Source organism: Gymnogyps californianus, chromosome 28 (assembly GCF_018139145.2).
Source record: "Gymnogyps californianus isolate 813 chromosome 28, ASM1813914v2, whole genome shotgun sequence".
Taxonomy (NCBI): domain Eukaryota; kingdom Metazoa; phylum Chordata; class Aves; order Accipitriformes; family Cathartidae; genus Gymnogyps; species Gymnogyps californianus.
This window is the reverse complement of record NC_059498.1, coordinates 6,829,432-6,843,805: the sequence shown is the minus strand read 5'-3', so window position 1 is coordinate 6,843,805 and position 14,374 is coordinate 6,829,432. Positions and strand designations below refer to the sequence as shown.

The 14,374-nt window shown below is 42.1% G+C and overlaps 1 protein-coding gene across 1 annotated transcript; it reads left to right on the top strand.

The window, feature by feature from the left end:
- Positions 1-5,328: 5,328 nt before the first annotated feature.
- Positions 5,329-11,289, top strand: LOC127026534 (keratin, type I cytoskeletal 13-like). Its single transcript, XM_050911839.1, has 9 exons — positions 5,329-6,003; positions 6,620-6,702; positions 7,267-7,423; positions 7,826-7,987; positions 8,315-8,440; positions 8,663-8,889; positions 9,449-9,774; positions 10,264-10,365; positions 11,264-11,289. The coding sequence occupies exons 1-9, from the start codon at positions 5,329-5,331 to the stop codon at positions 11,287-11,289; spliced, it is 1,884 nt and encodes a 627-aa protein (XP_050767796.1).
- The last annotated feature ends 3,085 nt before the right edge of the window (positions 11,290-14,374 follow it).

The window sequence follows — 14,374 nt, the reverse complement described above, 5'->3', positions numbered from 1 at the left end:
AACAAGCTATCAGCCCTGACATCTCGCTCCAGCCTGCTCACCTGTATTCAGTGGTCACATTCGTAGTGAGGTTGACATGACCTGATTCTGTGCGTGTGACTATGGCAGGAGACGAAGCAGGCTTCCTCCCTGCCTCTTCGAAGACCCCAGCTGCCTTCTCCTGTGTGTAAGTGCACAGAATGGACGCCAGGCTGAAACTCTCTGCACCGATTTGCTAATACCTGTTTATGTTTCGTGAATGGCACTGGAATGTTGTGCATCATGTTGTTAGGCAGGAGCACAGTGAAACCCAGGCTCTCCGTAGGGGTTGCAATTGCGTTACAATGGCAGAGATGCAGTTTAGACCCTTTGCTGACGAAGGTCTTGCCAATGAAGTAGCATTAGCTGAGACCCCAAAGAGTCAGCTGTGCAAGTGGCTGTTTACACCCAAAATGAAGACATTCCCAACCAAAGGGTTTGTACTCTAAAAGTCTCTTACAGCCCTGACTCACCTAATTACTGTTCCTATCATAATCACCATCGTTCCATTGGGTGGTGGATCTTTTGAAGGTGCCCTTTAATGTTTCATCAGTACTAGTCTCTGCAATAACAAATGAGTAACAGATCAAGTATAATGTATGCAAGAATTATTTTTTTCCCTAAAGGAGAGATGTTTGCTGGATTGGATACTACTGACTACCCTGACATGGAGGGCAGCAGATCACCTCCCAGTGCTGCAGTCCAGTTTTAACTGACAGGTGGGTGAATGTGCTGTGTTAGGACCATCAGACACAACAAGGATACGTTCCAGGGATATTCCCTCTGACCACACATCTCGGGGTGTGGGCAGGTGCCAAGACTTACACCCTGTCTTGCAGAAGAGTGCAGGAGAGGTGGGGACTTACTCTCTCACCTCAAAACACATCTTTTAAAAACCTTCACTTAAAAAAAGCCTACGTATGTTTTGGCATGCAGGGAATGATCATATGCAGGTGGTCTTCATAGAATTTCACTGAGCTCTAAAAACACACTGCTTTATTTTATTAGATGTGGCCATAAATATACATAGGAAGAAAGAAACAGAATGAACAATACATGCTGTGTACTGCTCCACTAAGTAATGCTAAATACATTTGAAGATGCTCCCGCTGGGCACCGGGGCTTCATGACAGTTGCACAAACTGCTGTGGGAACAAACCTAAGTCCACTGGTTGAGTGTCCCACTGCTAGGAGAAGAATGGGGCGCAGTTTTTTGACAGAACTATTTCCAATTACAAAAATGCATTTAGCGAAAATCATACTTTTCACTGGAAATAGTTGGTACTGACAACACTTTCAACCCCAAATATTTCTGGATGGAACTGCTGCCAGGCACCAACAGCTGAGTTAGTGGGAAAAAAAGATTCCAAAGCACATTGTGCCCTCATTACAGAGTAAACAATCGGGAATCGTTAGGTGGGAATTACTTCTTGTTTAGAACTCTCAGTTAATCCACTGTTAAAATAATAAACATGATTGAGCCCTAATATGTTTCAACTATCTGAATCAAATTTTCTCAGATTTTTCAGTTTTCAAACATCTAGCTTTTTATCGGGATAAGAAAAAAACCCTCGTCATTTCAATTTTAGTGGAGGGGAGAACAGTTTCCTGCTAAGTGTTAGGCCGCTGAACCTCAATGGAAGGAAGAGCAGTGTACATCCTCAGAACGAGAACAGTGTTCTCCCTCCAACACAGTTATCCTTCAGGGACTGGGTTTCTTCTTTACTATGGAGAAATATTGTTCTATGGGATTATCTGGTGTTAACAAAATTGCTTGATGATTATATAATGGAAGTCAGTTTATAATGTATAATTATGAGAATGAGTCATATTCCCCAGATAGATCTTCCACAGTTTTTCTCTGCGTATCAACATAAGCAAATTGAATTTTCCTGACAAGACCTAACCAGAAGTAGGAAGGATGGAAGAGGATTCATCCCCACTGAAGCACCGAAAAGGGTGGGTAACGGTCCAGTTGTACCCCAACACATGTGCTCAGCAGCCTCAGCAGTTTCTCCCAAACACATCAGTCCAAAGGAGGCTGTAAATGCAGAGCTCAGAAAAGGTGGTGCCACGGGAGCTGATAGGAGCTTGCGTGTGCTCAGCCCACACTCCCATCACCGTGCCATCACCCCAGCCTGCCACGGAGGCCACTTCAGCCTCACCCCTTCCTGCTGCCACACACACCCCAAAGGAAAAAGACTTCATTCTCTCCCGGCTTCTGCTTTCAGCCAACGCACGTCTGTGTTGCTGCAGAGCACATGATAATTCTGCCATTTGAGTGCACTGGGTGAATTCATGCCCACACTGGGTGAGCCTTTCAGGCTTAAATAGGCCACCATCCTCTTCTGGGCAGGAGCTCGTAACAGTTTCATCACAGGAGAAGGGAAGAGGCCTCACTGCAAACAACTATGGTGTCAGCCGCCCCCAAGGCATCTTCCTCCTCCTCCTCCACCCCCTCCTATCTTGGCTGTGACCTGAAGCATGTCAGTCACTGCACAAGGGCAGGTTTTCCTGAATGCCATTAAACTCTCAGCTTTGAGGGTACATTGTGACTGTATGCTCTCTCCATTAGTTATGCCCAGTGCAAAAAAAAAAAATTATCCGTTTCAAAACAAGTCCTGTGTTTTAAATCTCACCTTGCAGTTCAAGTCACACTTGAACTTGAGTCTGGGCAATGCCAGAGGAAGCCTTCACGGCTCCTTGTGCTGCACTCACTGCACCGCAGGGTGTGATAGCAAAGGGCACACCAACTTAGGATGGACGTGCCTTGATGTGTTTGTGGAGCAGCAGCTTGATGCTGCAATAAGCAGCACCAGCCCGAGATTTCGTAACATTTCACTGTCCCGTTTCACAGGTACTACTGGGGTTCCTTGCAGTTCCTGCGGAGTTTATTGAAATCTCTCTTATGTTAAGATTTTCCCAGCCCTCCACGTTCTCTTCTGCAGCATTATCTCTAAATTTTGCTGGAAACATTATCTAAGATCATCTAGTTAGCTCAGTATGCTTGCAAATGCCTGGACAATCCTATCAGACATAACTGCAGAGAAAACTACCATCTCGTAAAACAGCTTCCATCTTACAGCAAACTTTGAAATAAAACATTCCTTTCAGGAACCATTTGTTCCATGACTTCTATGTCTGATCCTGGCCAGTCATTTCCAGATACACTGAATCCATCAGGCTTCTTCAGTTTTAAGGAGCTAATCTTCACTCTTGAGGCATGTTGCCTGCACGAATTCTAGGGAAAAAATGGCATTAAGTCTTCCTGTCATGTATTAAACATGAAGCTGTGAAGTATGTTGCACACAAGCATCCTCACTGATATTCAAACTATCCAAACATGTTCTTTTTGTGAACGAAAGACATGAAGCTTAGTCTATCTGAAAGGAACGACTCATACAAAAGATGAAATAAACAACTTTCCAGAAAAAAAAAACCCAAACCTTACCCTTCTGCAGAATTATACAGAACAACATAGAAACATATCCGTGTCCTTATAACATGGGTGTCAGCAGCTGGAAGCCAACAGTTAAACAGAACGGAACCCAATAGTTTCATGAGCCAAAGTAGCTGTTAGTATAGAAGAGAATTTCGTGCACTTCAAGAGAAAACGATTTCTCACTGGAACAAGCTAAAACTACGACTTAGACTCCACTAAGTTTTGTAGTGAAACATTTAAATTTCTACAAGCCAGAGAAGGCCTTGCTCAGACATTTCAGAAATGAAGTCTAGCAGAAGATGAAACTTCAGGTGTGTCCTACTGTGTGGGCGAGGGTGTGCTGGGAGGGGCATTTATAAAAAGATGTTTCCACAAACACTTGCTATAAGCCATAACAAACAAACCTCTAAATTAGCAACAACCAACATCACAAAAGCTGAGCAAGAAAAGAATAATATACCAAATCAATACAGGAATTTGGATATCACACAACTAGTTCAACCTACAAAAAATGACAGCTAACAGACTGCATTTTGCTAAAGATCATGTGCTTGGGAAGGAAGAGGGACATGAGAGGCAGTCAGGAAAGCAATTGCAGATGTTTGAGGCTCAGGTTGCTGTAAGAGCTCAGAAGACGGATGCTCAGCTGAACTATCCACTGCTAGGTATTTGAAAAAGATACAATCTTAAAAGAAGAAGATGCAAGATAGCAAATATTTCCTACTTTTGGTCATGCTGTGTCCATGAATGGAAAACCAAACTGAAGGGAAAATGCTATTTTGATGTACAGCTTATTGACTTAATCCCAAAAAAGGGAACTTAACCTTTCTCCTCTGAGTAAGTATGGTTGTATTTGCACTGCGGAAGGAAAACATCCTGACTGAATTTTTGAAATCCCTTCAGGAGTGAGAATATTACTTCTCATATTCACAGACATGTCAAGAGAGACTAGCCCAGAGCCAGGATACTTTCCCAGCTCTCTCGACCATCCTGTAACTGCATTTGGTCCAAGCACACGAAGAGTTATTCCCTGCAACAACCTGTCACTCTTCCTTTTCTTGTAGTCTTACACAGAGCTATTTTCCAGTTGTCATACAATTTTTTCATAATGAAATTGTTATTATAAAACATAATTGTAGATGTATGTTTGGAATAAATTGCTGACACGTATAATATTTGCCAATGTTCACAAAGTTTTTATGAGAAATTACAAAGATGTCAGAGTGGTTCAGTGTACCTACAGAATACATCCTGCGATATGTTTTCAAAAGGCATAAAGCAATAAACAACTGAAAATAAGGAGCATACAGCATAAGATAACCATAAACCAGAACCTATTAAAATATCATGTAAGTATAAAAAAATCAGCTGGGATTCCTTGACAAATATCTGAAAGGGGAAAGAGCATGAGGAATGACGACATTAAAAGAGAAATAGTAACATTCATTACTGCCCCATATTATGACAGTTTATTGTTGTGCTGAAAGAGATGTGAACGGGATGAGGTGAGTGGGATGAGTTTAATTCAGATGACTGTAAGTCAGTGGACTAGATCACAGAAAAGATCTACCTCATTCAGAGCCACCCAACAGAAATTACATGTTTTGTATCAATAAACAAACGGTCACGAACACTTTGAGTATGGGTTAAGCTTCCTGACACTGTCAAACATCTCCCTTTGGCAAATTACCCTTGGCAGAAAAACTACGGCTTGCAAATGCACATGGAAAGAAGGTACTCCCTTTGATGGTGACACCCACTATCTCAGGTATAAATGCAGACCAGGCAGGGTGGAAGTTGGAGCTATGATTCCAGAACAACTGTGAGACCAGCTTTGAGTTTTAACTGAGTCATTCGCTGCTGCCACTATGAGCTGTGGCTCCAAGCAGACCTCTAAAAGCTGCCTGCGAGGGAGCAGCGGTGGCAGTGCTAGCAGTGGTGGTGGTGGAGGGGGCAGTAAGTATTCCTCTGCCTCCTCAAGAAGAATCACTTCTAGGACAAGTGGTGGTGGCAGGATTTCTGGCAGCAGTTGTGGCGGAGGAAGTTCCAGGAGCAGCTATGGTGGGGGAGCTAGCGGTGGTAGCTACGGAAGGATCAGGCACAGTAGTTACGGAGGAGGAATGAGCGGCCGTAGTTGTGGAGGAGGAATGAGTGGTGGTTATTATGGGGGAGGAATGAGCGGTGGTCGTTATGGAGGGGGAACGGGCTGTGGCAGCATGGGAGTAGGCTTTGGATCAGGGGGGAGTGGGTTTGGTGGTGGTTATGGAGGAAGCTTTGGTGGAGGTGGTGCTGGTTTCAGTGGTGGCAGCTTTGGCAGTGGTGGCTTTCATGGAAGGAATGTGGGAATTCTCTCCAACGATGAAAAGCTGACCATGCAGAGCCTTAATGAACGCCTGGCTTCTTACCTGGATACGGTCAGAAATTTGGAAATGGAAAACGCTCAGCTTGAACAATTAATCAGGGAGTGGTACCAGAAGCAAGGTCCTACTGGTACAAAGGACTACAGCCACTATTATGGACAAATTGAAGACCTTCAAAATCAGGTAGGATGTTCTTTGTCAGAGAAGTTTAAGCATTGACAGACTTTTTGTGATTGAGTAAAATGTTTGAGGCACCCAGCATGGATACTTCTAAACTCACTAAGTGTCTCTCTGAAAGTGCCTCTTGCGCCTGAAATTCTGCCTTCTGTGCATGCATCCCGCTATCTTCATCTAGAGGTGCAGAAACCATGCACACCCCCTACAGCACACCCCACAGACTGTTCGTTGGCAGCAAGTGCAGACTCTCAGGACGCCTGTAGTGGATTTGAGAGCATAGGAAAAATGGTAACAATTACTCTCTGGGATGTGCACTGTCTGAGTACAGCCCTTGGCCCGCGCGCATGGAAGGTGCGATAGAGCTACGGTGGTGACACTAAGCCTCTTGACAGGGCTCTTGTACTCACAAAACAGCTTTTGCAGTTCTGATGCTATTTTCACACAGGTACCTCTTTGTTTTGCGCTGTAGATGACCTTTCCAGGCCTCTGTATGTAGGAGATGCTGTTCCCCTCAGACACCTGGGAATTGTAACAAGAGGATCGCATTCATATTTCTGTCCCTTGTGCAAACCTGAGAGATTCACGGGGAAAATTTTCCTCAGCATATTGTCTTCTCTTCTAGCTTGTGACTGCGGCTGTGGAAACCAACAGGGTACTTTTGGACCTGGATAACACAAGGATGACTGCAGAAGACTTCAGGATAAAGTAAATATATATTCCTCTTTTCCAGGCACTGACTTCTTTTCTCCTACTTTCCTCACCTTAGTTGCATAAATTCATTCCATAAACAAACATCAATCCACAGAGACTAGGGTTCCTCCTGGTTCCATGGCAGCGCAACTGAAATAATTTGTATGACTTCAAAATTCTTCATTATTTCTACAATGATCTTCAATAGGAATACTCCCTATGGCTGTGGAGTCAAAGCTTAAAAAAAGCTTTAAGGAAATAAAAATTGTGATTTTCTCTCACTGAAAGTCAGATGAAACAGATAGATGAAACCTGCACAAAGTCTACAGTAAGAAGAGACACTGAAAAGACCACAGAATACATTTTAATATTAAAGTTTAATATTAATATTAAACTTCAAGTACAGGCTGCTGATTTCATAATTCTGCTGGTTGAGAGATGCTATGTGCTATGAAGTACAGACACAAAAGCAGACACTGAGATACTGGAATATGTGAACCTTTTCATAAATAAAGTCAGTAGGAGAAGGACTGAAAACCCAAGACCAGGGCTGACCCTTCTGCACTGTCCTTGGCGCAGGTACGAGACGGAGTATGGTCTCCGGCAGAATGTGGAGGCTGACATTAATAGCTTGCGACCCTTGTTGGATAATCTGACTCTGAGCAGGTCTGACCTGGAAATGCAATTTGAGTCTCTAAAGGAGGAGATGATTGACCTCAAGAAGAACCATGAGGAGGTAAGAGCCAGCTCCTTGAAATGCAAATTGCAGAGGAAAACAAGAACACGTACAATATTGGAAACGTGGGGAGGTTTCGCAGGTAATATCCTCTGCACTAAATAGTCTTCCCTGCTCTCCTAATGTGCGGCAGCTCGGCAAGGGGCCTTCTGAGACAGGCTGACTGCCAGGCCCAGGCTGTTCCAGGGCATCTCTGAGCATGGTCCCTCTCAACAAGCAATGACTGGGAAGTCAAGGCCAAATAACTAACAGGAAAAAAAGCCCAATATACATATATATATGTTGTTGAAAGGATCCAGGATGGTTTATGATGTCAGAGCAAATTAACTGACTTCAAAACTCTTTCACGAAGTAATTGCACCATTTTTGTTTATTTGCCTTGGGCCTGGGTTTTCTCTGCAGGAAATTAAATCGCTGCAAACGCAGTCCAGTGGTGATGTGAATGTGGAGGTGAATGCTGCTCCAGGAGAGGATCTGCTGAAAAAACTGAATGATATGAGACAAGAATATGAACATATTATTCAGAAAAACCGTGAAGAGGTTGAAAGGTGGTATGAAAGCAAGGTAAATGGTTACAATTTGAATGTTCACATTACAAAAGAAAAATAATACCAACTTTCGGTAAGAACTTCCTGTAGATGAACGACACTTGGAATGACAACATCCATTGCTTTTAGGTTATAATGGTAGAATCCCTTTGACTAAAATAAGGGAAGTCACAAGTGGGCTTGAACTGCACTGGCAGAGCCATATAAGCAAGTTTAAACAGCCCCCATATTACAAGTGGCCCTGCTTCAACTTGTTGTGTTGCCAGATGCTTCCATGCTAAACTACCATGCTGACATTGTAAGTAAAACTCAAAAACTCCAATTCTGTATATTAATTTTTCAGATGGAGGAAGTTAGTCAACAAGTCCAGTCAAGTGGCCAGGAAGTGGAATCAAGCAACCAACAGATCTCTGTGCTGAGACGTGACTATCAGAGCCTGGAAATTGAGCTGCAGTCGCAAATCAGCATGGTAGGTAATGATTGCTTCTGATCCTCTGATATGAAAGAACACGTGAGTTGCTGGAATGACAGGAGATCAGCTATAGCTAGCACTCCATTTAATGAAGATGCTTGGCGCATCTGACACCGTGTACCATTTTTCTCATTTGGGGCATAAGAATGATCTAATCCTGCCACATTCCCATAACATGCCACATTCCCATAAACACTGTAGTTTTTCTTTCATTCTCAGGTACAGTCTTTGCAATCCAACTTGGAAGACACAGAACGTCGCTATAACATGCAGCTGCAGCAGATCCAGGGTATGATCGGCCCCTTGGAGGAGGAGCTGGCCAGCATCCGCTGTGAGATGGAGAGTCAGAATGAAGAGTACAAGATGCTCCTGGGCATCAAGACCCGCCTGGAACAGGAGATTGCTCAGTACCGGGCACTGCTTGAGGAAGGGCAGCATGATATTGGGTACGTACATTCAGACTAATGAACATGCCATCTTTGCAAACAGGTGAAGATGAAAGTAGCAATATTTATATCAGGAACTAGTGCAACTAATTAATCATCACAAGAATTCATACGCAATCTAAATCTTGGCTGGCAGTGTACAAAGCTGTATTATTCTATACTTATTATGAACTGAACAAAAACATTTACAAAAGTATTTAGAACATTATAGTTTCTTTTTTCCATTTCCATTTCTTCTCCTAAGTACAATCAGGAAGTACAGTTATATATGAAAATGTAAGCAAGAAAATAACTGTCTTTTATAAATACTCAAGGTACGTACTTTGAAAGACTTCTAAAGCCATCCATTATCTTTCTTTTTCTTCTTCTGTGCAGATCAGTTAATTTGTCCTTAATTAGAATAGTTTAAAACCAGTTCTCTAGAACATGTTTCACACAACAGTACTTTCTCAGTCATATGAGGAGCTCAGAGGGAGTCAGAAAGTGGCCTCGATACAGCCGATAGGATGCCAGACACTGGTCATGTTGCTATAAATCTTATACATACATGCCCTTACAGCATCTCCCAGGGAGGAGCTGGTGGCGGATCTTCAGGAGGAGGAGGTCATGGAGGAACTAGCTGGTCTTCTGGAAGAGGAAGTAGTGGAGGAGGAAGTAGCTGGTCCTCAGGTGGAGGAAGCAGCGGAGGAAGAATTGGAGGATCCTACGGAAGAACTTCCTCTTCCGGAGGTGGAGGAGGAGGGAGTGGAGGAAGAACAGGAGGTGGAGCCTGTGGTAAAACTTCAGGTGGAGGAGGTGGCAGTGGTGGAGGAGGAGGGGGCAAATCCTGCCTCTCCCACTCTTCATCTTCACACTCCCAGTCTGGCAACTCTTGTGAAAGGCAAGGTAAAATTGGAATAAAAGAATACATCCTCCCCTTCACCTTTCTCTCTGAATAGTAGGAAAGGATATGATAAGTTCCTTCCTTATTTGGAAATCTGGAGATATTTTTGCTATTTTTTTCCCAATTGTGTTTTAAGTCCACTCTGACATTTGTTCTTATACAGTAACATATCAACATGGTAGCATTTTCACAAGTGACTTGAATGAAGAGGATGTATCAGAGGACGTGTCGAAAGAGGAAATGAAGGGGGAAAAGGAAAAATAATGCCCAATCCAAAGCATGCAGGGAACTAGAGAAGTCAGTAGTTTTGGAATGAAGCCAAATGTTAGAAATGTAACTGGTAGTAAGGGGGGAAAATGGTTAAAGTGGGGGAAAATAGTTGGAACACTCAAGAAATTTAAGGGGTATTAGCTGCAAAATCCTGAAGCAGCAAAAGATGGGGAGTGACCAAAAGGTCTTCTCCATGTCTGATTTCACGGCTATGATTCCAGGAGGTGCTGAAAACATGAAGCTCTGCCTGGAAGGGAATAAAACATTGGAGAGAGGAGCAACAATGGAGGAAGTGTCTGAAGCCATAAAAACTATGAGATTGGGTAAGGCTCCAGGTCCTGATAGCATCTCAGACAAATGCCAGAAAATGTTGAAAATGAACAGGAAGTTATCATTTTTAGACAGGTTCTGTTCCACTTCTGATTTTTTAAAAAAAGATGGGAAATGATCCTGCTTTGAGGCTTCTGTTTATTCCTTCTTATCAAGGAAGTAACAGGGATCTTAATCTTAGTTAAAGATGCAGTCTATCTCACAAACATGCTGTTTTCCATCACAGACTGACAGTTGGTCATGAAAGTATTGGCTACAGACTAAAAGGCCTGAAGCCATCAATACAGAAAGTAAGAATACTACACAGACTTTCTTGATGCTGAAAACAAAGGCAGTGAATTCAGAAGGCTTTTGTGTAATGAGTAAGATTTTTTGGTAAGATTTGGTGTAGATGAGATCCAGTTTTTAAAAATTAATAGGCTTTGCAAACTCCTCCGTAAAAATTTACTCCTTTGATCAAACATCCTATCTGACTTGCAACAGTCCTACGTATACTAATGCTTGGTAGGCAAGATTAAAATATATTATGTGCCATCCATCTTTAACTTATAAAAATTCGTTGTAAATATCCATACATACATAAATACAGATCTAAGTTAATCTGTATTTGATTTATACTGCTACAGTCGCTCTAAATATAAAGAGTGATTTACACTTACACAGTTGAGAATAGAAGCAGGTCCATGTATTTAATATGATAAAGCTGCAAACACACATGCTTGTACAAATATTAAGTCTGACACTGTTCTAACCTTTCCAGAATGCTGGGAAAAAAATCTAGTTTACTGAGAACTGCACAGTCTATAATTATGAAGTAACAAAAAGATTAAAAATGCTGAATGAGATAACACTTCTTCAAAGAAATTCTTGCTTCCCTTCATCTTTCAACAGGGAGTTTTAGAAAGTCTGAGGACTGATTGGCAAAACCAGCATCTTCCACTGCAGGACCTTACCAGTGGGCCTTTGGACCAAGCAAGACTATACCGAGCATGTCCGATCATGCCTCTGCGAAGAGCAAGAGCAAACACTTGTTCCAGTTACTCAACACTGTTTACTCCAGGGGCTCATCAGAACTCTCTTGATGGCCTACCTGCTTCTTCCGTCTGAATTTCTGTTCCTAATCACTGTTACCTGAGTTAATCTCTACCGTGATTGGTATTCCTGTGAAGAAACAAAAAAAAAGAAAAAAACAAACCCAAAAAAATAAATGCTAATAAATCTTTGCTTCTCTCTGATGCAACCAGAAAGCCATGTCTGGGAGAAATTTCCTTTAGTGGACATTTTTATTTGAATCAGTTACAAATATCAAGCTCTACCTGTGGAACACACAATAACATGTCAGGTTATACATAAGACCCAAAAGTTTGCAGCAACATATTCACCATTTAAGACTAACTGGGCAAAACTTTGAAGAATATACTACCAGGTACAATGCTCTGGTGGTCCCTGCAATGGGAAAACTAACAGTCCAAAAACCTACTCGTTTCTGCTATTAACTTCTATCAGGGCAAGAGAGGGTGGCTTTAAGGAACTGACTATTCCCTAGAAAGCCTCTTAAAAAAAATCTTCCTAAGAAGTCATTAAAATGCATTATGAAACTTTTTTATCATGGAATTTGAAGATGGAAAGTTTCAGCTCCCAGTGCCAAAACAGCCCTGAGTGCAGAATTCAAATAATGTACAACTGATGATCCAAAATGAACACATTTCGAGTGCTGCCTGCTTGGGTACACATCGGCTAACAAGTGGATAAAAGTTCAGTAATAGGATAGCCCTACTTTGCGACAGTAGCTATCTCTACTGTAAAATAAATTCATAAAGCTGGAGTATGAACCAAATTGCATGCATACGGTCTTATAGAAGAAGGAATTCACAGGCTAGTTTTACTGATCATAACCATGCCTTGCTGTCTGGTAGCTGTACAGCACCTGGCCTCTTCTACACATTTCCACTTCAGGGCATTTCTCATGTCTAAGTATGGACAGGTATACATTTCACAAAGAAGACTGGCAAATTATTCATATGTACAATGTGATTTTACAAAACCCAGTTGAGTTGAGTAGGTTGAGGAAAAAAAAAGATATCCAAGAGAAAAGATTCCCAAACCAATTTTAAGGGTTGTCTACAGTTCACATAGTAGAGGGACTGCTCACAGCGATACGGGTGCAAATGCCCCAAAAGACAGAGATTGAACTTTTTCTCTTTGTTTTAATTATAGCCATGTTTCTCTCCTGTATGCCCTGGGCGGGTGCTAATTGGGCAGAGGGTTCCCTCTGCCCGCTCCCCCGTGCTGTATCCCTTACAGTGCTTTTCACTTCTGTTGAGGCTAATTAAAGTGTGGGGTCCGCGTAAGCAGAACTTCCATGGGCTGACTTGCTGAAATGAACTATATGGGGAATTTCTCTTGAAAATAATTCAGAGGGCTTTTCACATGACAGCTGTTCACTGATACATTCTTTATCCCTTGCATTCCTCGACTCATCTGTTTAAACACAAAGGGAACCAGATAGGAGTATCGCTGCTGTAAGTTTTTCTCTCTCAGTGTTACAGTCATGAGTTTTGTTTTTTCACTCTGAGGAAGGCATCACCCACTGAAGAAGGTTGAGAAACACAGATTGAGTGGGAGACCGTGGGAACGGGAATCCTGAACGCCCGAGTTCTAGGCAGATGCCAGTGATTCACTGCATTGCCTTATGCCAGGCTCTCAGCCAATGTGATTAGTATTTGAAAAGGAAAAAAATCCAAGAAGAAAATTTTTTTCTGACCAGTGCGTCTACGGGGGCCTGAGGAACTGGCTAATCTTCATGAAGGACTACTTTATACATAAGCATGCACTGGTGTCCCTGACCTGACATGCTAAGAGGCAGTGTTGATTACGTTTGCAAGGATACCCCCATCTCCCTCCAATTGCAAAATCGCCTACTTCATTTTTAAAACCCTTGCAGCATCAAATCATACTTGTCTCTATATTGCTAGCTGTCCCCTAAACCTACTTTCTCTGATTGCTCTGCTAGTTTTACACCTCTTGCAGGTTGTGACAATTCTTTCTTAGACCTGTCTGTTCAGGATACTAAACTAGCAGCCCAAATTAAAGAATACTGCCAATAGAGCAGCCCTGCTTCTCACACCTCCTCTAAGAGCCTGCCAAGTTAATCTCAAAAATGTTTCTGCTGAGTGCATGCTTCCTGGCTTTTATAGGGTGATTTACAGGCCATCACCTGACCTCTGGCCTTATAGCAACACCCAGGGGGCTATTAAGGAGGTCAGATACAATTTACTTGGAAGAGTAGTCTGTGCTGGAGCCTGCTGCTCTGCACCATTGTAGCAGCTCTGGGGACTACTGATACCTCCCGCTCCTTGATCCTGTACTTTGTTCCAAAAATGTAACTTACTTTTGGTATTTTTACTGCCAGTTATCTAATTATCTAGCATCTATGCATCTAACCTTGCAGAAGAAATTCCACTGAAACAAGTCCTCATGAGAGCAAAGCAGAATGAAACTTGAAGAGTTTAAAGCGTGGGAAGGAGAATCCACACGGCAATGAGGCAGTTCAGTGCTGTATCTGAGCAACCGGTACTGCAGTACAAACATGCAAACATTAGAATGCAATGTGTTGTCATATGCTATGCAATTCTGCTGCTGATTTAAGCGCTTACATTGATATGTTACAATCATACACAGAAATAAGTAAAAATTTCTGAGCAATTAGGATAAATAATATTACTTTTACTACTCAGCATTGATATACTGTCCTCTTCCTTACCTAAAATCTGTACCTTTCTTAACAAGGTGTTCTTGTAATGTTCCTTGTATGTAATGAGTCTGCATCTATAATGCAAATAAGCTTCATAATAAAGTTTATTTGCTATACATTACGGTATGTGACAAAATAAATACAAACCACCAATAAACTTAAAAAAATACCTACTTAATCATGGCATTAGTGCTCATTACAGACAAAAAGAAGACTGCATTTAGATGGTTTCTTACCATACTTTGGAA